Source organism: Culex quinquefasciatus, chromosome 3 (assembly GCF_015732765.1).
Source record: "Culex quinquefasciatus strain JHB chromosome 3, VPISU_Cqui_1.0_pri_paternal, whole genome shotgun sequence".
NCBI lineage: Eukaryota > Metazoa > Arthropoda > Insecta > Diptera > Culicidae > Culex > Culex quinquefasciatus.
Window position 1 is genome coordinate 49672263 of NC_051863.1, and position 22481 is coordinate 49694743.

The window sequence follows — 22481 nt, forward strand, 5'->3', positions numbered from 1 at the left end:
TGAACGAAAAAAAATCGTGGGCTCTCCCTCAAATTTGACTTTTAAACTTAAAAATCGAAAAATCTCGTAAAAGTAGAGTGTTTTTTTCTTTCAGTGTATTTTTTTCGAAAAGCCCGTCAAATTTCCTACAAGTTTGTCTCTGACCACTTTTTGATACGATGCAACGGCTTCGAGATACAGAAATTTTTAAATTATAAAATACAAAAATATTTAAAACACTTACGCCCTTCTCAAATGTCATTATCGAGTGGAACTGGCTCCATATACACAAAAATGGCTTATATAAGCGTAGGATAACATGTCTACAAAGTTTCATTGAAATCGGAGAGGGTCGAGAAAAAAGTACCAGAAAAATTCCTGTTTTGGGCTGGAATTGCTCCATGTAAATTTGTTTAGATCTATAAAATCAATTTGCAGCTGGTCGAAGAGCCATATTACATGTTCATCAAAAATGGGTCCGCAGGCCATACTTTGGTAACACCTGCCTTATTTGGTCATATCAATCGAGATCATTTACTCAGTTGATTGAATTACTACCAATGACGATAGAAATGTTTTTCTTAGCTTAGATGTTATCTTTTTTTATATGAACAATTTAAATAGACTGATAGTCACTTACTTCGCGTTAGTACAGGTTTCGCAGTCATGGGTCTCCGTACGGAGCTTTCACCTTCGATTAGCAACTATTGGAGTGCACTAGAACTCAAGGAAAGGCATACAGAGGCAGCCACTTGGTTAAGATTTATATCGAAACTTTCCAAAAGACGACAAAGTATCATCACAGCTAGTTGAAAATGTGGAATAAACGTTAAAATTGCGTTAATTAAACAAAATCAGGAAATTAATAAAAATTGAGTATGATCAAGTAATATTATATATTTTTTTTAAATTTGATTAAATTGAAAAAAATAAAAATAAGTGAAAAGGTCATTCAAAGTGGTACGTCACCCCTTTACTTGTTTTCGCTTCGCCCATCGAATCCAAATGTTTTGCCTTTACGCCCGCGACATATGCAACGTGCACAACACCGACTAAACACTACGCCAAATGTATTTTATCATCCAACAACTCTGCCCGATGCGATTTTATCGTAGTGATCATCGGCAGAAAAATGACCATCCCCCTTTATCTTGAGAAGATTCACATCGCGGACGGTCAGTTTGAGAATACGCTTCGTTTCGCGTGGTCACTTTTCAACCCAGAGCCCAAAACCACGTGGAGTGAAGTTATATTTAAAACACGTTTAAAAAAAGTTGCACCGCGAACAAAATGTACCACCTGGAAGTGCTTGGTGTGGTGGTGGTGATGCTGGCCGGAAGCAGTTTTGCATACATTGTGAAGGATGGCAACTGCTCGTTGGTATCCGCCAACATTCCAGTGCTGGACAACTTTAACCTCGAAAAGGTTGGTGAATGGGGCGTAGTTTATCCTGAACTGTTAAAATGTGAATAAAAGTGCTAATTTTGAATAAAAGCTGTGGTGTCTGAATATGTAGATGATCAACAAAAAGCATCAAGAAAAAATATTTAAAAGTGTTCTTTATTGCACAATATTACTTTTACACCTTTAAACTCGAAAACTACTGCTTTGAGTGTTTAAATGATTCAAATTGTTTGCAATGTGGTACTTGTCATAGAAGAATATGTCAGCAAAATTGTTGAACACAAGAAAATAAAATAAAAGGAAACATAAAAAAATAAAATAGCGCAGATCATGCCATATACATTAACATTGCGTGTGACATAGCACTATTTGAAAAGTAAGCATCGATTTGAAACCAAAAAAAAGCTTTCAAACATCTTTTTGATTTTTTTTTAACTAGGGGAAATATGCCCATTTTAATCACTCTAAGCCGTTCGACCAATTCTCATCACTTTTGCCGTTTTCCACTATTAAATCCACATTTTCAGATGTATCAACAATGGAGAGTTGCTTGCTTACTTTTTTTTGAGCTAGTTATTACTTTGAAACAGTCAAAAACACTTGATGACCGCTGTAATTCATGATCAAAGTGCTGATAGGCCGATAATAGAAATGAGCTGAGAAAGGGTATAGTTCCCCTATTTTCATAATTGCAAAATCATGCCTAACATTTTAAATGAGTTAAAAATACAAAATTTGGCTCATTATCAGATTTTCACAGTGAAGAGGTAACATACATGTAAAAAATCTCCAAAATTCATTGTTCCGATTATTTATTAAATCTTTTTAAAAGATGAATCACTCCCGAAAGCTTCATAAAGATATTTCATGATTTAACTGAGTCGAAGACGATTTAAGTTTAAAGGTTTGCTATGCGCAAACCAAACCGTCAAACTTTGTGAGTGTTTTTCTCAAAACACCGAGTTGATTTGCGGGTGCCACGATATCTCGGGATGGGATGGACCAAATTGGCTGAAATTTGGAGTGAGGACTCTCAATACATATCCCGTGTGCATGACGAAGCCCGATTTTGAAATTTAGGTTTTTTTTTAAATTACAAAAATCAAAAACTGTTGATTTTTTATATGAAAAACAGAAAAATATTTTTGTCTTTTATTAAAATATTTGTTTTGAGAATCGGCCACGGAACCCGTTTAGTGAGTCTTCACCAAAATTTTGAGCCAAATTGGTCAACGCAGTGCTGAGATATCGTGGCACCCTTTTTTTGAAACTGCTAACTTAATATCTATAGCTCGGCTATATCTCGGCAATGGTACATCCAAATGTCTTCATATTTATTTTTTAAATAGATGAAAATGTATATTGTAATGCCCTGAAAACAAATTTAAAAAAAATATTTATTGTGTGCTTATACCAACCCTTGACATTTTTGCCAATTTACATGTATGTAACTCCTTAATAAAATTTAAAATTCTAGAGAATTTCTCAGCTTAAATACATTTATGAATATTTTCAGCTGATATTTACCTTAAAAGTATATGGAAACTATTCATTAAAATATGTTAAGCGCTTTTCGAGATTTACTTTTTTGAAAACAAATAATTAAAAAAATAGTTTTCTGGTGAAACTATTTTCGAAAAAAAAGAAGATTGGGTATTTAGATGACTGAAAATTCCATCTTGTGAGCTATTGCACAGAAGATGAAAATTTGGGTTCTATCCCATTCCCCAGAATCCAACTCCCCAGAATGTTCCATTCCCCAGAATTTTCCATTCCCGAGAATGATCCATTCCCCAGAAATATTTAGGACCTTGAAAAACAAGTTGTGTTTCCCATTGGGTATAATGCCATTTAGCATAACGCCGTTTGGCATAACATAATTTGGCATAATTGTCAATAAAGGCAAAATCTGAACACTTTCACACTTTAAAACTGATCACTTTTTGAAATAAAGTAAATTCATAATAAAAATAAAACTTTTCTGGGGAATGGGTCATTCTGGGAAATGAGTTTCTGGGAAATGGATCATTCTGGGGAATGGAATAGAACCCAAATTTTTATCTTCTGTGCAATAGCTCACAAGATGGAATTTTCAGACATACTTATGGGAATGGGATAGAACAGAAAATTTGTTAGGTCTTCTTATGCAATTTTAATAAAACAGTTTTTTTTTCGAATTTTTCAATCGACATATAAAAAACATTAAAGTTTCCCGTTTTCAAGGTAAGTTTCCTTGGAAAAAATTTCGAACGATTTTATTTTTAATCAAAATCTAACTACAGGCTGTTGAAAAGTTAAGCTTATTTTTTTAAATTTATTTCATCGGAAAGTTCACAAAATTTCATGAAAGTATTTCTTTGTGCTTTTTTTTGACATCGGAATTGGTGCTATGGTTGCTAACATATCGGCATTCATTATTTGACGTTGTTTTGGTTTCACTCAGAAAACCTAATTTTCCAATTCGTTTCGATCACAGAGCCTCTCAGCATATCTTGGTCCAATTGAACAGATCTTCTTTTCAAATCGGCCTGGTGACATTATCTCTGGGGTGAGATAGAGTCATATTTTTTTATAAAATCTGTATTGATGTATCGTTAGAAGGACGTATAGTTAATAACCATATTACCGTAAATCGGGGTGACTTTGATAGCCGGGTGACTTTGATAGGTTTGCGATTTTTCCGCAAAATGAAGAGTACAATTTAAATACGTACGGAATGGTTTAGAATCATACTGACCGTGGTAGAGAAGTGTTCAAAGTACCTCAAAAAGAACTTTTCATAAAATTTTGGAAAGTTTAAAAAGTTAGTTAACTATAGTTAAGAAAATTTTGAGGAAAGACATTATTTTAAACTTCTCAAAGTGTCATGATTTTCTCAATGAACATGATTTTTAATCGAAAGACGGAATGCATTCTCGGATTCTTTAGACAATTTTCTATTAGGAGAAGGTTAAATAAGTTTGTAAATAATAAATAATATGTGTTTTTGAAACACAACTAAAAAAAATCTCCAAATTTATAGGCAATTTCAGTTGAACAAATTTCATGTAAAATGTAAAAACTTGTGATTCGTGCTTCGAATATAGTATGAAATTCAATTTAAATCGATAGTTTTATAAACAAAACTAGTTTTAACAAATTTCTGGCAAAATTCCGACTATTTACCTAAATTTACCTAAAATTTTGTTGAAAAGCTTATAAACTTAGTTAACTAAATATAAACATGGATTTTTTTTTTCTTAAAACTATATCAGCTACTTTAGTGATGGTACATTTAACGTACAAATAAAGTTTGAACATCTTAAATATGATTTTAATAAGAAAAACTATGACTATCAAAGTCACCCCGGAATTTAAACTATGAATTTTTATCGTAACTATTTTTCGAAACACTATTGAAAAAACTTTTTTTCGAATTAGTACAAGGACTTGGTGTTGCATACCCCAGTACATGTTTTAGAAATAATATTCTTGAGAAAAACCTTTCCTGTTGGAAAATATTCCAAAAACAAATTGAAATCCTATGAAAGTCACCCCGGTTTACGGTACTTTAATTTTAATAATAAAAAAAAGTCTTTGAAAATACAAAAAAACCAACAACATTTCAAACGCCCACTTGATTTGTTTTGCTTGATTATGCCCGCTTGATTTTTGAAACTTATGTTGAATCAACTTAAAATAAAGAAAATCAAACTATTAATTCTACAATATTCTTTCATCTGTTTTATGGAAAGTTTGGCATTTCTAAAAGAAATCTAAACGCAAACCGGGTAATGTAAATTTTCTGATCTGACTGCGATACTTAATCTAGCAAAACATAATTAAGTAATTTTTAAGGTTGAGTGTGGTTTCTGTCTTACATAAAGAGGATCAACTCTCTTTTTGCTAAAAAATGAAATAAGCTAAAATAACCTTGAAAAAAAATTACAAAAGTTACTGTTGGAGTTTTCTTTGAAAAGGTCCAATAAACAAAATTTTAATATTTTACTTTTAGGGTATTTCCAAACACTCATAGCGGTTTCCAAATCACCAAATAGCAAACAAAATTAAATTTTGTTTATTGGACCTTTAAAAAAACTCTAGATCTGTTATTTTTAAAAATAAACTTCGGAGGCAGAAAAATCTGAAAAATTGCATTGACCTTAAACACTCATTCAAATAACCCTTCATCTGAAACACCAAGCTAACAAGTTCACGTGAAACCAGCTGCCACGTCCCTTTTCAAGCTGGCACCGTTTCCGATGCACTTTACATGTCACAAAGTGCAAAGGTTGACAAAACAAACTTTAGTATTTCGTGTAAAACAGAGCGAGAGAAGAGCGTCAGAAAAAAATACTCCTCGAGGTACAGAAAAGCTCGACGAATGAGGGTGAGTGAGTGTGTGTTCGGTTCAGTTACCGCTCTTACTGGAGTGGAGCATAGTCAGACGAACAATTATGTAAATTTTTGTTTTTATTTGCATTTTTCAGCAAAGCTTCAGTGGCACGGGTTACAGGATGGGAGCAACAAAAAAAAGTTAGTTTTTTTCAACTGAACTGGACGACGCACAATTTTAACGGCTAGTGTTGTAACAACGCTGCATAAATTACTTGGAGTCAACTTGACAAAAGTTTCATCACGGCGATGAAATGATCACCTTTGAAGGATTTATTTTCATCAATATCTTCAATAGCTATAGCGCATAATCAAAGTCTTGCCTTTTTTTGAAACAGTCCTTGACCTAAATGAGGTTAAATGTCTCTTGAAATGCTTTATTTTTGAATTATATGAAGTTTTGAACACAACTTCGATAGGTTGAAACTATTAAAACTGTTACTTTTCTTCAATTATCGCAATTCATTAAAACTTCTCAATTTATGATGAGTTTCACCCGAATGCACTTAAGTGACTTTTAATCATAACCAACAATGGTGCAGTAAGTCTTCCTTAGAATTGTTTAGCTTAAATTACACGCTATGAGTTCAATACAAATGACCTAACGAAGATTAAATCATCCGAGACCTTTGAAGGTGAAGATGTATTGAATGAACTTAAGAATTGTATTCATCTCAGACTAATCCGCATGATTTCACCCTTCCTGCAGTATCTCGGCAAATGGTACGAGGTTGAGCGGTACGAGCAGGACTACGAGCGCAACCTGGAGTGCGTTACGGCTGAGTACACCCGGAAAGTGCAGGACGGCTCGATTGATGTAAAGAACAAGGGCTTCCTGGCCAAGAAGGACGCATACGCTTCGTTCAGCGGTATCGCCTATATCTCGGACCCGCTGCTCGATCCCGTCGTAGCAAAACTGAACGTCAGCTATGGAATCTTGGGTTCGTAAATTTGCTCAAACAGTTGAAAGTGCTCCCAAAACTAAACAAAACCCATTCCAGCGAGCGGAATCTCAAACTACTGGGTCGTGGACACGGACTACCGCAACTTTGCCGTCGTGTACTCCTGCACGCCGATCGACGACTCCGAGTCCGTCATCGAGGGCTACTGGCTGCTGTCGAGAACGCCCAAGCTGACCGAGGAGCTGCAAATCACGGAGAAGCTGCGGTACCTGCTGGAGACGTACTTTGTGCCATCGCACGTGCGGCCCACCAACCACAGTGAAGCTTTGTAAGTTACTTTGTAAATATTATCATTATGCAGACCCGGCTTTGCCAACAACAAACAACAAACAACAAACAACAAACAACAAACAACAAACAACAAACAACAAACAACAAACAACAAACAACAAACAACAAACAACAAACAACAAACAACAAACAACAAACAACAAACAACAAACAACAAACAACAAACAACAAACAACAAACAACAAACAACAAACAACAAACAACAAACAACAAACAACAAACAACAAACAACAAACAACAAACAACAAACAACAAACAACAAACAACAAACAACAAACAACAAACAACAAACAACAAACAACAAACAACAAACAACAAACAACAAACAACAAACAACAAACAACAAACAACAAACAACAAACAACAAACAACAAACAACAAACAACAAACAACAAACAACAAACAACAAACAACAAACAACAAACAACAAACAACAAACAACAAACAACAAACAACAAACAACAAACAACAAACAACAAACAACAAACAACAAACAACAAACAACAAACAACAAACAACAAACAACAAACAACAAACAACAAACAACAAACAACAAACAACAAACAACAAACAACAAACAACAAAAAAAGACAAAAAGACAAAAAGACAAAAAGACAAAAAGACAAAAAGACTGTTGCGTCCGCAATTAGGACATTCACCCTAGATTTAGTTCTGCACACGATCCCAAAGCTAGCTGATCTTCAAGGCTATTTCTAATCCCCATTTCTGTGCACGCGGCACCAACAATTGGTCTTTTGTTGATCCTCATGGTAATTCGTAGCCCCTATTGTATTAGATCTTTAGTTTGACCTTGCCACCGCCTATAAAAAGGCTCCCCGAATTGTAATCCCCATCCAGTATCACCCAGCCCCGGCTAAAGGGCACACCTAATAAAGATCACCCAGAACCGACGACCAGGACTCTTCTTCTTCGATCCAGACCAAGCCCAACCAAGGAGTCTTTACAGTCCACTCCCCGTCCTGCTGAGGACAATCCCGGCTGTCGAGGAGGTGTCTCGGCGCAGACAAAGACAAAAAGACAAAAAGACAAAAAGACAAAAAGACAAAAAGACAAAAAGACAAAAAGACAAAAAGACAAAAAGACAAAAAGACAAAAAGACAAAAAGACAAAAAGACAAAAAGACAAAAAGACAAAAAGACAAAAAGACAAAAAGACAAAAAGACAAAAAGACAAAAAGACAAAAAGACAAAAAGACAAAAAGACAAAAAGACAAAAAGACAAAAAGACAAAAAGACAAAAAGACAAAAAGACAAAAAGACAAAAAGACAAAAAGACAAAAAGACAAAAAGACAAAAAGACAAAAAGACAAAAAGACAAAAAGACAAAAAGACAAAAAGACAAAAAGACAAAAAGACAAAAAGACAAAAAGACAAAAAGACAAAAAGACAAAAAGACAAAAAGACAAAAAGACAAAAAGACAAAAAGACAAAAAGACAAAAAGACAAAAAGACAAAAAGACAAAAAGACAAAAAGACAAAAAGACAAAAAGACAAAAAGACAAAAAGACAAAAAGACAAAAAGACAAAAAGACAAAAAGACAAAAAGACAAAAAGACAAAAAGACAAAAAGACAAAAAGACAAAAAGACAAAAAGACAAAAAGACAAAAAGACAAAAAGACAAAAAGACAAAAAGACAAAAAGACAAAAAGACAAAAAGACAAAAAGACAAAAAGACAAAAAGACAAAAAGACAAAAAGACAAAAAGACAAAAAGACAAAAAGACAAAAAGACAAAAAGACAAAAAGACAAAAAGACAAAAAGACAAAAAGACAAAAAGACAAAAAGACAAAAAGACAAAAAGACAAAAAGACAAAAAGACAAAAAGACAAAAAGACAAAAAGACAAAAAGACAAAAAGACAAAAAGACAAAAAGACAAAAAGACAAAAAGACAAAAAGACAAAAAGACAAAAAGACAAAAAGACAAAAAGACAAAAAGACAAAAAGACAAAAAGACAAAAAGACAAAAAGACAAAAAGACAAAAAGACAAAAAGACAAAAGACAAAAAGACAAAAAGACAAAAAGACAAAAAGACAAAAAGACAAAAAGACAAAAAGACAAAAAGACAAAAAGACAAAAAGACAAAAAGACAAAAAGACAAAAAGACAAAAAGACAAAAAGACAAAAAGACAAAAAGACAAAAAGACAAAAAGACAAAAAGACAAAAAGACAAAAAGACAAAAAGACAAAAAGACAAAAGACAAAAAGACAAAAAGACAAAAAGACAAAAAGACAAAAAGACAAAAAGACAAAAAGACAAAAAGACAAAAAGACAAAAAGACAAAAGACAAAAAGACAAAAAGACAAAAAGACAAAAAGACAAAAAGACAAAAAGACAAAAAGACAAAAAGACAAAAAGACAAAAAGACAAAAAGACAAAAAGACAAAAAGACAAAAAGACAAAAAGACAAAAAGACAAAAAGACAAAAAGACAAAAAGACAAAAAGACAAAAAGACAAAAAGACAAAAAGACAAAAAGACAAAAAGACAAAAAGACAAAAAGACAAAAAGACAAAAAGACAAAAAGACAAAAAGACAAAAAGACAAAAAGACAAAAAGACAAAAAGACAAAAAGACAAAAAGACAAAAAGACAAAAAGACAAAAAGACAAAAAGACAAAAAGACAAAAAGACAAAAAGACAAAAAGACAAAAAGACAAAAAGACAAAAAGACAAAAAGACAAAAAGACAAAAAGACAAATAGACAAATAGACAAAAAGACAAAAAGACAAAAAGACAAAAAGACAAAAAGACAAAAAGACAAAAAAACAAAAAGACAAAAAGACAAAAAGACAAAAAGACAAAAAGACAAAAAGACAAAGAGACAAAAAGACAAAAAGACAAAAAGACAAAAAGACAAAAAGACAAAAAGACAAAAAGACAAAAAGACAAAAAGACAAAAAGACAAAAAGACAAAAAGACAAAAAGACAAAAAGACAAAAAGACAAAAAGACAAAAAGACAAAAAGACAAAAAGACAAAAAGACAAAAAGACAAAAAGACAAAAAGACAAAAAGACAAAAAGACAAAAAGACAAAAACGACAAAAACGACAAAAAACGACAAAAACGACAAAAAGACAAAAAGACAAAAAGACAAAAAGACAAAAAGACAAAAAGACAAAAAGACAAAAAGACAAAAACGACAAAAAACGACAAAAAGAAAATAAGAAAATAATTATTCCAAGAGCTTCAGACTCTGAAATAAATTTTACGAAATCTTCATCCCATCCTTTCCAGATGCCGCAAGGAGCCCGAAATACCACCGGTTCCCGCATCGCTGGTGCTACCTCCGCTGCCCTGAAATGTGCCATTTGCAGCCATAAACGGTGCGCGCTAGCGCGTGTGCAGCTAATTGCAGTATTATCTTCAGCAGCTCATTCTAGCGGTCTATTTACCTACCAAGACTCATCACTTTTACTTTCCTTCGGATGATAGTCGCCGCCGCCACACCGATCAATTCAAACAAAACTGACGACGAGTTCACTGAATCGTCCGAGTTCGTGCTCTGCTGTCCTAAATGCCATTTTCAAAATGGTTGAAATGCAAGATATAGGTCGTTTGTTACGGTGAACTGCAACTGACAGTTGTGTCAACTGTCAGTTTTGATTAAATCAAAAAGGCATCTTCGACAAACGTGCACGACTCCAACGAAATGTGTAAATGTGGCTCTGGTTGCGTGGCTGATCTTGTTCCATGCTCTCTGTCTCTTTTCCGAACTTCTGAACACAACCTCATACTATACTACTTTAGGCGATAAGTTAATGTTATGTAAATAAATACAGCTGATTAAAGTGTGGCACCTTCTCAGTCGAAGCCGTTAAAGTTGCAGTTCGTCGTCGTCAGTTGAAGACGGTGAGGTCCTCCGATAGTGTCGTGTCCGAAGTTCCTTACGGGCGGTGGTATTTCGAAGGAATTTCCAGAGGCCACCCAAGACCCAGTGTCCAGTAGTAGGAGGATTAATTGAGCCCAGATCTGGGTAGGGTCGCGTCGGTTATGTCGGTCTCGAAGATAAAGATGCTGCTGCCAGTGATGATGGTAGTGGCGCTGATGTTGTTGACCTCGCAGCCGGTCGTAAGTCAGCGAATCGTCGAACAGCCCTGCCCTGACCCGGAAAGTCGCCCGATTGTGCAAAACTTTGACCTGGATAGGGTACGTATAAGCGAGCCGCAGAAGCAGCAGCCGTTGTGGTGAGGTTTGGATGACAGTCGTAACTTTTTGTTTGTTTCTTTTACTTTGTCATGTTGATGGGCAGTTTTTGGTCGTAAAGTAGCCATATGGGACTGAGGTGGCATTAAATGGGACTTTTTGGGCTGAACTCGTCTTGAAACTGATTACGAACATGATTGTTAAAATAAAAGAAAACGGCACCGAAGGTACATATAAAAAATCAATAAAGAATTCAAAATGTGGTAAACATAGTAAATTTATAATGATTATTAAAAAATGATCGATTTTAAGTTATTTAAGACTACAATGAATTCAGTGTACTTGTAATAAAGTAAAGGTATTTTTGGCAAAATGTCCATTCCATTGTAGTGGGTCAACAACAGGACAAATTTACCACTCATCTATCACACGAATCAACTTATAAGTTTTCAGGAATTGAAAGTGAAAAGCGAAAGTCAGTGCATGTGACAGGACGTCCCAAGCAGGATTCTAGCAGAGGTGGTTATTCTAACAGCATTCTGTCAGAAATATTCCACCATTCTAGCAGGATTCTGGCAGAATAAACTCTGCTGGAATACTTCGTAACTGGGCTGTTTTTGATAAATTCATCGATTTTTTTTTCAGCACTCATATGAACTTCTAGTTCATGTTCGAGGTAACAGCTTTGTTAGTCTTGATTTAATTTTTTTGAAAATAAAAAACGGTGCACTTTATCAAAATTTCACTAAAGTACTTTTTGATTGCAAATTAAATTTAACATCAAAAAATTAAATTGAAAAATTTTTGCGACCAATATTTCGATTTTTTGAAAAAAATTGTATTGATTCAAAAAATCATAACTCGGATTGTTTGCCCATTCTGGAAATTTCTGAAAAGTTGGCATTTGATGTCCTCTTAAACATATCAAACAATAAAAAAAAATAAAAATAGTGTTTTTTTGCAAATCAGGTTTAAATTTGTATGGAAAATTATATGGACAAACTAATGATGCAAAATGGCTTTTTTGGGCATACCGAAGGCTCCAAAAAAGTTTCAACCGGATTAAAAAATACAAAAATTATAATTAAAGAAAAAAGACCGATTCCGTAGAGAACTGCTCAGTTATTTCAGTAACAGTATTAAAAACACCGCTACCAAAAATTTGATTAAAAAAATTAACAATTTGGAGGTAAATTTGAGAAATTTACAGCAAGAGACCGACTTGACTTTATTTGTCCATAAATAAAGGCAAGTCAGTTATGACATCAAGGTAGGCTTGAACATTTACACCACAGGTTCAGCATGGTTCAACTATCATTTCCAGGTTTGTTTTGGTTATTTTTCTAAGTAAATAATTATAACCAAATAATAAAAATAATGTTTATTTCAGATTTATTTGCTCTAAATCATGTATTTGGTAAAATTCCAGGATATGAAAATTTGGCACAAGAAATTATTAATATATTACAGAGGGAAACAAAAATTTCAACTACTAAGCCCTTGAAAATAATTTAAAAAACTACACTTTTTCAAGAAAAAAATATAACTAATTTTAAGGTTTAGATATAAACCATAACGGTATGTATTTTATTTTTTCTTTCCGTGGTTGTACATTTCAAAAGAAAAAAAGTACAAAAGATTGGGAGTTTTTGTTTTTCAATTTTAAAATATTTCTTAAGAAATGAACAATTAATGATGTATCCAAGTTATACATACTCTTAAAGACATACTCTGTTGATTTTAAATAAATTCGCATCTATTTAAACGATTTGCGAGACATGAGGAACTGACTTGCTTATATTTTGCATGTGGGATAGCACGAAATTCATATTTATTTTGTTTTTTTTTTTTAGAACAAACACTACTTTTTTATTCAATAGGCTAAAAGTACATGTAAAATAAAATTATTGTTAAGTTTATCTCATTTTTGACAAAAATACATTTGGGACGGACTTGCTTCGAGCGGCAGTAGATGAGCCGAAAGAGAAATTCTTTTTTTATTAGGGGGTGATTTATACGCATTCTTCGCCAAAAATGTTCTCGAATTATAGTCTCATGAGGTTACAATTCGAGGCAATCAAAAATGGCAAAAACTATACACAGCCTTTTGATGTTTTATCTCAAATAAATTCGATTTATTTTCATCTTTATTTTTAACGCTTTTTTGCCTTCCTCACCTTACTGAGGGAAGGCTATAAAATCACTCGAAAAATGAAATTCTTAATTTGATCTCCTAGACCCACCTTCACGTATACATATCGACTCAGAATCAAATTCTGAGCAAATGTCTGTGTGTGTGGTGGGATGTTGATAAAAAAAAAATGCACTGGATTATCTCGGCATTGGCTCAACCGATTTTGTCTGTATTGGTCTCATTCGATCCATCTTAGGGTCCCATAAGTCGCTATTGAAAATTATAAAGTTTAGTTAAGTACTTCAAAAGTTATGCTAATAAAAACGATTTTAATAAAAGTCCGGGAGATTGTAAAAAAATGTAATGATTGTAAATTTTTGTAAGAAACCCCACAATGCTATACATTTTTAGAAAGGTATTAAAAAGGCCTTTTCAACGAGCTCAAAAGATCGAAGATCTGACAAACCTATCAAAAGTTATGTGCACTTAAGTGTTATTTATGCACTTTTTGGAGGCCGGATCTCAGATATTTTGATGAAAACGTTGTCCGGATCTATCATGCGACCTGTCGTTGGATAGGTTATCAGAAGACCTTTCCAACGCGTTCAAAATATTGAAGATCTGACAACCTTATCAAAAGTTATAAGCACTTAAGTGTCATTTATGCACCTTTTGGAGGCCGGATCTCAGATATTTTGATGAAACATAATTTTTTTAAAATTGTTGATAAAATTTTAAATTGTTTCACCTCTAAAATTTTCCTAAATTTTAAGAGTTCTTCTTTCCAATGCTTTTTAAAGATCGAAAAAAGGTTGAAACATTGATTTTTGGCGAAATTTTAGATCGAAGCTCTCCTATAGGCGGGGTTGGGTTGTAGAGGGTTAACGAAGTGATACAAAAAATATACCAACAATTTTTACAATTAAGAATTTAAAATCAATCAGAGGCTCATAAAAGAGTCATTTTAATATAATATTCCGTTTGGAATGATAAAATATTCGCAATCCATCCATTAATTTGAGCTATTTTGTTAAAATGTTTGTAAAAATTTAACAACTTCTACTCACAGTTAAGAGTGAAAATATATGATTTGTATGGTCAGTTGGAAAACATGGAAAATTATCATATCCATCCAAAGTTTATCTTGAAAAATTGACTGCTTGATAAACAAGTTCTAAGAATCGGTCATAATAACAGGTAACAAAATAATTGCAGTTTCAACCAAGCATATTTCCAATCTTGTCTCCTCCTCCAGTACGTCGCCGGCAAGTGGTACGAGATCCTGCGCTACGACCAGCACTTTGAGCGGGGCTGCGACTGCGGATTCGCCACACTCACGCCCAAAAAGAGCGGTTCCATCAAGGTTGAGAACTGCTGCGAACGGTTGCCCAACACCACGCTGAGCTGTTCGGTGGGCCGGGCATTTGTCAGCTTTCCGGACCATGTCCCGCTGGAGGGCAAACTGAACGTCACCTTCGGTGGTCGTGAGTTTGATTCTTTGGATTTAAGTGGGATTGAAATGTCTGCTCATAGTCTTTGCTTTTCCCGTTTCAGCTCCGCTCAACTCCAACTACTGGATCATGGACACCGACTACGACAACTATGCCATCATCTACTCGTGCAAGAATCTTTCCGAGAACAAATCGGCTGAGGCGGCTTGGGTGCTTTCCAAGCAACGCACCCTCGAGCCCCGGATTGTGCCGACGGTGGACAAGCTGGTGGAGCAGTATCTGGTGCGGGCCGATATGCGAACCACGGAGCAGAGCCAATCGAAGTACGTACGGTAGCAATGTTTGCACAGATGACTAAAACTTTTCTATTATTTTTTTTTTGTTTTATTCAGGAATCGAATCATATTTGATATTTTTCGAATCAGATAAATTAAAATTTAAAACAAATAGAATAAATCAAGGGATTTATTTGCTTTACTTTTTATATATTTTCCTCAACTTTTTCTGAAATAGCTAAATTTGTAGAAAAACAAGAATCCTGATTTCCATCGTCCATTTTTCCTTCTTTCCCCTTTTGTAACCCACTGTGCATTGGTCGGTTCTGTTCACAACAGACGACAAACTATTTTAATGAAATCCCGTCAATTTCCGTTCAATCCTGATATTTTTTCTTCGCTCATTTCTCTCCCCTCTCCTCACCAACAGATGCAAATACGACAACTGAGCCCCGACCGAGAACTAGTCTTAATTGATCCGCAAAAAACTTTTACCCTGCCCTGAGCAAAACTTATCATCATCAGCAGCCGCCGCCAGAAAAACACACCAAAAGCTGCAGGCAATCTCTTCCTGGAACTTCTCAAACGAAAAACTCCTGCTAATGGCTTCGACGGCGGCCAGGTCGTTCCGGATCGGGCCAAAGTTTCCTGATGCTGCTGGATGGGTGGATATTTTGTGCAGACGAAACAAGAAACCGCAAAACTTTCGATCGAATTTCATTTAATTTGCTACAACATGGGGCACAAAGTTTAGCCGCTAATAAACATAACAATCGAGCAGTTTTTCAAGTACTTTTGCATCGAGAAAAAGTACTTGGGCGGATTTTTGCGATTTCATTGGAGTTTTAAATAAAAAGAAACGAATTCCATATTTGTCCAAGAGTGTAACAAAATCAAACAACAAATTTGCTAATACTTTATGTTCTGAAATAATTCAAAATAATGCGAAGCTCGACTTATTACATTGACATATCTAGAGTTTTATTTGATAAGGTCCTATAATCATCAGGAATCTTATAAGACCTTTAAAAATCTTTTCGAAAACCATATTTTCATTTTTTTCAATCAAGTTTATTTTTTTAAAAGGGCGTAATATTGAATATCATTTGAAATGTAAGTCTATTTTTTCAAAAAATCATAACTTGGCGACAAATTTTTGCCCATACTTCTCTAAGCCTCACCAACTGTTGATATAAACTTTCTTGCTCACTTCCTATTGAGCAATTTACCAATCGATTTCAGCTGAAAACGTTTTTAATGAGCTTATATACCAACATTAGAGGCACGATGAAGATAGATGTTGTTCCCCTACATCGGCAGCCCATTCTTTCCCTTCATAATTTGACGTAAAAGCAAAACTAAGTTAAACCTTATAAAAAAAAATCGAATGCTTTCAACCATAAAAAAATATTTGATAAATCGATTTTTGACAATTTAAAAAAATGAAGTGAAGTGGTAAAGTTGGGTTGTAGAGTGTTAAAATTGAACAGCAATAAAGTCTACACTTTAATGACTAATACCAAACACGATGATGCAGCAGTCTTAGACAAGACGCCTTAATCTTATCGCCGGAAACAACCAAAATAAATGCTCTTTTTATCAAAACCAGCGCTAAAGACATGCTATTTCGTTGTTATCACTGCCGAAAAATGAGCCCCGATATAAGACTTGTTCAGTGCCCCACTTTATTGGCATCGATTAGTATCGTGTGTGAGTTGATAGGCGTCGGTCGGTCACAAGAGAGTCGAAATGCAGTTAACGGCGGTTTCAATTTTGCTGGTTTGTTTAGTATTACCAGGCTTTAGAGCACTGGATGTGGCCGGTCCCTGCCGGACCTTGCCAGTGGTGCAAAGTTTTGATGTAACGCAGGTATGTATAGCAATAATTTATGTGAATGTTACAACGCGATGAACACGTTCCTAAATTTTTGGTAATCAAATAAAATTCAAATTACGAGTTTAATAATCCTAACTTTAAAATTATTTTAACTTATCAACATAGTTCATCGTTTGTTCAATTCATATGCTTAAAAAAATTAGGTTGTTGAGATTTTTCCGACCAGTCCTTATCATAACCTACAACTTTGCCCAAGACACCAGATCGATCAGAAAATTCCTTCTTATAAGATACAGATTCTAGATTACTTGCATCTAGTACTTTTCAATAAACGGCCCCAGATTTGTATTGAGGAACTGATTATGCGAAATGACTTATTTGGACCTAATGAATCGATGGACAACGTAGAGAATTGATTCTTTTTGACCCAATTCGCCCCAGATGACGGTAATTCAAAAGTTTACAAAGACTGAGGAGCAACTCTCTACGAAATCGGCTGATTTCGACCATTTTTATTTTTTGTATTTTTTTATTTGGCTCAAACTTTGTGAGGGCCTTCCCTATGACCAACGAAGCTATTTTGTGTCATTGGTTCACCCATTTTTTTTTATTTGTTGGTTGTTGGTTCACCCATACTAGTCTCCATACAATTTTGGAAGCTGTCCATACAAAAATGGTACTTACATATTCAAATAGCTGTAACTTTTGAGGAATTTTCTGATCAATTTGGTATCTTCGGCAAAGTTGTAGGTATTGTTGAGGACTATTCAGAAAAAAATAGGTACACGAAAAAAAATTGCAGATTTTTTAATCAACCTTTTTTTTACAAAAACTCAATTTCCCAAAATATTTTTTTTGATTTACGAGATTTTTTGATATGGTCAAAAAATCTGCTGCCGAGTTATGAATTTTTGAAAAAATAGTGATTTTTGGAAAAAATCCAAATTTTATGCAAAAACAAATTTGACGTAATTTTTCAAAAGTAAAATTGAATTTTCAATCGAAAAGTACTTTACAGATTTTTTGATAAAGGGCTCTGTTTTCAAGATATAGCCACCGAAAGTTTTATTTATGCGAAATATTTGCAGTTTTTCGATTTTTAAAAATAGTGACCATGAGTGACCATTTCTAGAAATATTTTATTTGAAAAGTTCAGAAAATTTTCTATAAAACTGTCTAAGACACATTGAAGATTGGACCTCGGGTTACTGAGATACAGCCGCTTTAAGAAAAAGAAACACGAAAATTTAAGTTTTCTAAGTCTCACCTAAACAACCCATCATTTTCTAATGTCGATATGTCTTCTGAATTTAAAAAAAAATTTTTTAGAAATTGTCACTCATGGTCACTATTTTTAAAAATCGAAAAACTGCAAATATTTCCCTAAAATCAAACATTATCTTGAAAACAGAGCCATTTATCAAAAAATCCGTAAAGTACTTTTCGATTGGAAATTCAATTTTACATAAAACAATTACGTCAAATTTGTTTTTGCATGAAATTTCGATTTTTTCCAAAAATCACTATTTTTTCAAAAATCCATAACTCGGCTGCAGATTGCAGGCCAAGGGTGCATGATACTGATGATACTCGTCGGTTGACACACCTAGGCGAGGAACATCCCGGAAGGAGCCCAACTACATCCGTAGTGCTGTTTGGACAAAACAGCATGGCTCTGGTTCCTTGCAAGTGTCCTATTTTCTTATCTCCACGTTGGCTTGGTTTAGTCATCATGATGACAAGGTGTAACCTAGCTGGTGGCCTGTGGAAACGACTCGTAAACCTTTGACCAGCGAGGGTCAGAGTGGAGACGGCTAGAAGAAAGGGGCGCGTCAATGTGGGAAAGGGAAGTAATTTGTGATTGTAGACGGTATTGTTTTGATTCGCAGTATGTTGAGTCAACTGCTGTGGATGTACCTGAGCATCGCATACCGGGGTTTCTCTTCTTTCCATTTCAGCTAACAGCTATCTTCTGTTTATTTTGTTTCACTGATTTTCTAAAACGGCTTCTGTTTACTATCCTCCGTTTGATTTCGATTTTACTTATTTGATTCTCTTAATTCTCAACGCTTTTCCACTCTATTTTACCAATTGATGCTGCTGTAAAAAACTGTCTGCTTTCCCTTAATTTGGCAGCGATGTCAATATTGTTTATCATATGCCTTATCTTTATTTATCTATTTTAATAATTTCTCATCTTCCCTGTTAATTGCCCTCAATACAATCTAAGCTTGTTTGTTACCTCTTTTTATTAACTATTGTTAATTTCTATATCTACTTCATAAATTACTATCTTCCTTTTACTATTGATTCTTTACATAATATTTTTATCTTTACATTCATTTTCAGAATCTGCTTGGGTACTTTCACTGTCCATTGTTTTGAAACTTCCCCTTTTTCTTAAGCAAGTGAGGTTCGAGCCCTTACTCAATTTATGGAATGATTAAAGGATTAACACAAATATTACTATTGTACTTTTGAAAAACTTTTCTAAAATGCTTAGGACCAAAATATTGTAACACAACACCGCGACAAAAGAAATAGCAACAGATAAACACGACTCAACAATAGGGAAGATTTCAGGAGAAAACAATACACATTAAAATAACAACTAGTTTTTGAATTCAAACTAAAAATATAACAGTTTTTGCTTTAATGAAAGTTGATAGGCACACTATAAATAGTTAGGCGCTTATACTTACATCAAACCCTCCGTAATGTACCACCCCGGCCGAGTTAAAATGCGTAACCGGAAAAGAAGGTGTGCATGCCTGGCACGAACACTCAAAGCATGTTCTTGCGTGCTGCTCGTACTGACTCAGAGCAATGGTGAGATGTAGGTGTAAGGGCAGTGCGTGTTCGTCGGGAACCTGGTGCATTAGGGTGTAATATCAAAATCGATTTTCCAGCACAGCATTTTTTCAGTTCCTTTTGGGGTCCTAAAAAACTCCCCAAAGTTTGGGAACGATTGGTTTAGTCCTCACTTTGCGCAAAGCGATTCAATTTTCTATGGGAATTTGTATGGGAAAAACATTTATTTTGGATTTTGATATTTATAAAATCCACGTTTCACGCTGTACTAAAACCGGATTCATATTCGGATGCTCTGGAAGGTGCTTTACAACTTTCCCGAAGAGAGTATGGTGCTAGCTTGTCCCTGAAAAAAGATACAGCGTGTTCAAAACTCGTCTAAAACGTGTTTTTTGCTCGAAAATCACGTTTTAGACGAGTTTTGAGGACGCTGTATCTTTTTTCAGGGACAAGCTAGCACCATACTCTCTTCGGGAAAGTTGTAAAGCACCTTCCAGAGCAGCCGAATATGAATCCGGTTTTAATACAGCGTGAAACGTGGATTTTATAAATATCAAAATCCAAAATAAATGTTTTTCCCATACAAATTCCCATAGAAAATTGAATCGCTTTGCGCAAAGTGAGGACTAAACCAATCGTTCCCAAACTTTGGGGAGTTGTTTAGGACCCCAAAAGAAACTGAAAAAATGCTGTGCTCGCTAAATTTTGACAACTTTACTTTTTTCCATACAACCATATTACACCCTACTGGTGCATAAGATCGGTCAAGGCCCGTTCTTACACTGAAAATTGCGAATTGCGAATTGCGAAATCCATAACTCGGCTGCAGATTATTTGGCCATGTTTCTCTATGGCTAAAAAGTTGCGGGTTTTTGTCCCCTAAAATATATCAAAAAATCTCGAAAATCAAAAAATACGTATTTTGGGAAATTGAGTTTTTGTAAAAAAAAAGTTGATTAAAAAATCTGCAATTTTTTTTTCGTGTACCTATTTTTGTCTCAATAGTCCTCAACAATTAATCAGAAAATTCACTCAAAAGTTACAGCTGTTTGAATATGTACGTACCATTTTTGTATGGACAGCTGCCAAAATTGTATGAAGACTTGTATGGGTGGACCAATGACACAAAATAGCTTCTTTGGTCATAGGGAAGGCCCCCACAAGAGCCAAATCAAAAAATACAAATAAAATCCATTTCCGGTTTTGGTAAAGAATTGCTCTGAGGTGAACGTTTCCATCATACTTTTGAGTGGTACCGATTTTATTTAACGAGATGTCAATCACTGGACCTAAAGTTTCGATGAAATAATTTTAAGCAGCTTTAGTGCTTATCTTAGTTGATAACATTTAAACTTATCGCTGCAACGACGCAGCACAGTAACTAGGACAATTTAGTGATAATGCCTCAAATTTACTTAGTCGCTTGATAATCTCAAATATCATTTGCACCATGCACACGCAGCACGTCACACTTTATCACTCCTTCCTAGAGAGCGACGTACATACCTTATGGATGACGCCTAGGCAAATTAAATGTAAGCTCAAAATCCTCAAACAAAAATTTCTAAATCGATTCTTCCCTTCCAGTACATGGGCACGTGGTACGAGATCCAGCGCTATCCCCATCGTAACCAACCCAACGGAGACTGCGTGGTGGTAAACTACGCGCTGAACCAAACCTCCGGCGAAGTGGCCATTTTGAACCGCATGAGGGTGCTAGCCGATGACGCCACCGTGGAGGCGCGAGGAACGGCCGTAACGGATCCCGAATATCCCGGCCAGGGTGTTTTGAGGGTGCGCTTCGAGGAGACACCCCCGGAGGTTCCGGCCTCGTACTACCGGATTCTGGGCGTTGTCTACGACCGGTACGCCGTTGTGTGGTCCTGCCGGGAAAATGGTGCGAATTCAGTTGGTAAGACGGTTGAATGGTTTTTTAAAATATATGTAGTTTCATTGATTTATTGGATAATTATTTTCAGAATCTGCTTGGGTACTTTCACGAGCTCCAACGTTGGAAGGTGTTTCAGTATCGATCGTTAAAGCAATCATCGACCAGCACCTTGATCATGACTCATTTACAATTACGAAGCAAGGGGAACAGTACTGTGGAGGAGTGGCGGCTTTGACTACTTCAATCGTGGTGTTTATTTTGAGTGTTTTTGTTATGCTGCAATAAAATAATTAATTACTAATAAAATCTGTCTAAGCAATGTGTTCGGAAAATCGAATCAGAATTTTTTGTTGTTATCTTTTTCAAGTAATTTCAATCCAAGATGGTGGCCAACATGATGGTGTTTCTATATTAAGAATGCATTTGGTAATGAAACAGGCAATCAACTACTCAATTTTAACTAAAGTTGGTCTCAAAACTCGTTTGATGCTAAATAATAGTAAAATACTAAAAAAACGAAAAAAAAAATTTGCACAAAAATGCTGTATCCAACTCGTTGCAAAACTTGGTTTATGGGTCTTGTCGTTTTTATCCAATAGGTAAATCTCTCTGATTGAACGTACAAATCGTACAAAAAAAAAACTTTTAGCATAAACAACTATTATCGCAATGTTGTTTTTTGAGTAGTCATAGTAAACTTAAGTAATTTTCAGTATTTCACAGTATTTTTAAGGAAAAGAAAAATATTATACTCAACATGTTTCCGGACTTTGAGCAAAACTCTGCCGAAATTTACATTCACAGATAAACTGAGTGTTTGCTAGAATTGCTTGGACAACCCTACGCAATCCAGAAGGCAAGTTCTGCCCTTCCTGATAACTGATCGTGCAACACTCTCCTGTCACTCA

The 22481-nt window shown here is 34.8% G+C and overlaps 3 protein-coding genes across 3 annotated transcripts; all 3 read left to right on the plus strand.

Moving 5' to 3' along the window:
• The first annotated feature begins 1243 nt into the window (after positions 1–1243).
• Positions 1244–10836, plus strand: LOC6050133 (outer membrane lipoprotein Blc). The gene is made up of 4 exons (XM_038265588.1): positions 1244–1404; positions 6467–6698; positions 6759–6987; positions 10267–10836. Exons 1-4 carry the CDS (start codon positions 1270–1272, stop codon positions 10328–10330), a joined length of 660 nt encoding a protein of 219 aa, XP_038121516.1. The 5' UTR covers positions 1244–1269; the 3' UTR covers positions 10331–10836.
• Positions 10837–10887: 51 nt separating this feature from the next.
• Positions 10888–15571, plus strand: LOC6050136 (apolipoprotein D). Its single transcript, XM_038265589.1, has 4 exons — positions 10888–11178; positions 14565–14793; positions 14864–15083; positions 15466–15571. The coding sequence occupies exons 1-4, from the start codon at positions 11023–11025 to the stop codon at positions 15482–15484; spliced, it is 624 nt and encodes a 207-aa protein (XP_038121517.1). The 5' UTR covers positions 10888–11022; the 3' UTR covers positions 15485–15571.
• Positions 15572–17312: 1741 nt separating this feature from the next.
• Positions 17313–21858, plus strand: LOC6046288 (lazarillo protein). Its single transcript, XM_038260786.1, has 3 exons — positions 17313–17318; positions 21270–21594; positions 21662–21858. The coding sequence occupies exons 1-3, from the start codon at positions 17313–17315 to the stop codon at positions 21856–21858; spliced, it is 528 nt and encodes a 175-aa protein (XP_038116714.1).
• Positions 21859–22481: the final 623 nt, after the last annotated feature.

Excerpts from the sequence above, each read along its gene's own strand:
- LOC6050136 (XM_038265589.1), top strand. The coding sequence starts at position 11,023 with ATGTCGGTCTCGAAGATAAAGATGCTGCTGCCAGTGATGATGGTAGTG. Across the intron at positions 11,179-14,564 it reads AAAACTTTGACCTGGATAGG|TACGTCGCCGGCAAGTGGTA; the intron begins GTACGTATAAGC and ends CTCCTCCTCCAG. Across the intron at positions 14,794-14,863 it reads GAACGTCACCTTCGGTGGTC|CTCCGCTCAACTCCAACTAC; the intron begins GTGAGTTTGATT and ends TTCCCGTTTCAG.
- LOC6046288 (XM_038260786.1), top strand. Across the intron at positions 21,595-21,661 it reads AAATGGTGCGAATTCAGTTG|AATCTGCTTGGGTACTTTCA; the intron begins GTAAGACGGTTG and ends AATTATTTTCAG.
- LOC6050133 (XM_038265588.1), top strand. The coding sequence starts at position 1,270 with ATGTACCACCTGGAAGTGCTTGGTGTGGTGGTGGTGATGCTGGCCGGA. Across the intron at positions 6,699-6,758 it reads CGTCAGCTATGGAATCTTGG|CGAGCGGAATCTCAAACTAC; the intron begins GTTCGTAAATTT and ends AACCCATTCCAG. Across the intron at positions 6,988-10,266 it reads ACCAACCACAGTGAAGCTTT|ATGCCGCAAGGAGCCCGAAA; the intron begins GTAAGTTACTTT and ends CATCCTTTCCAG.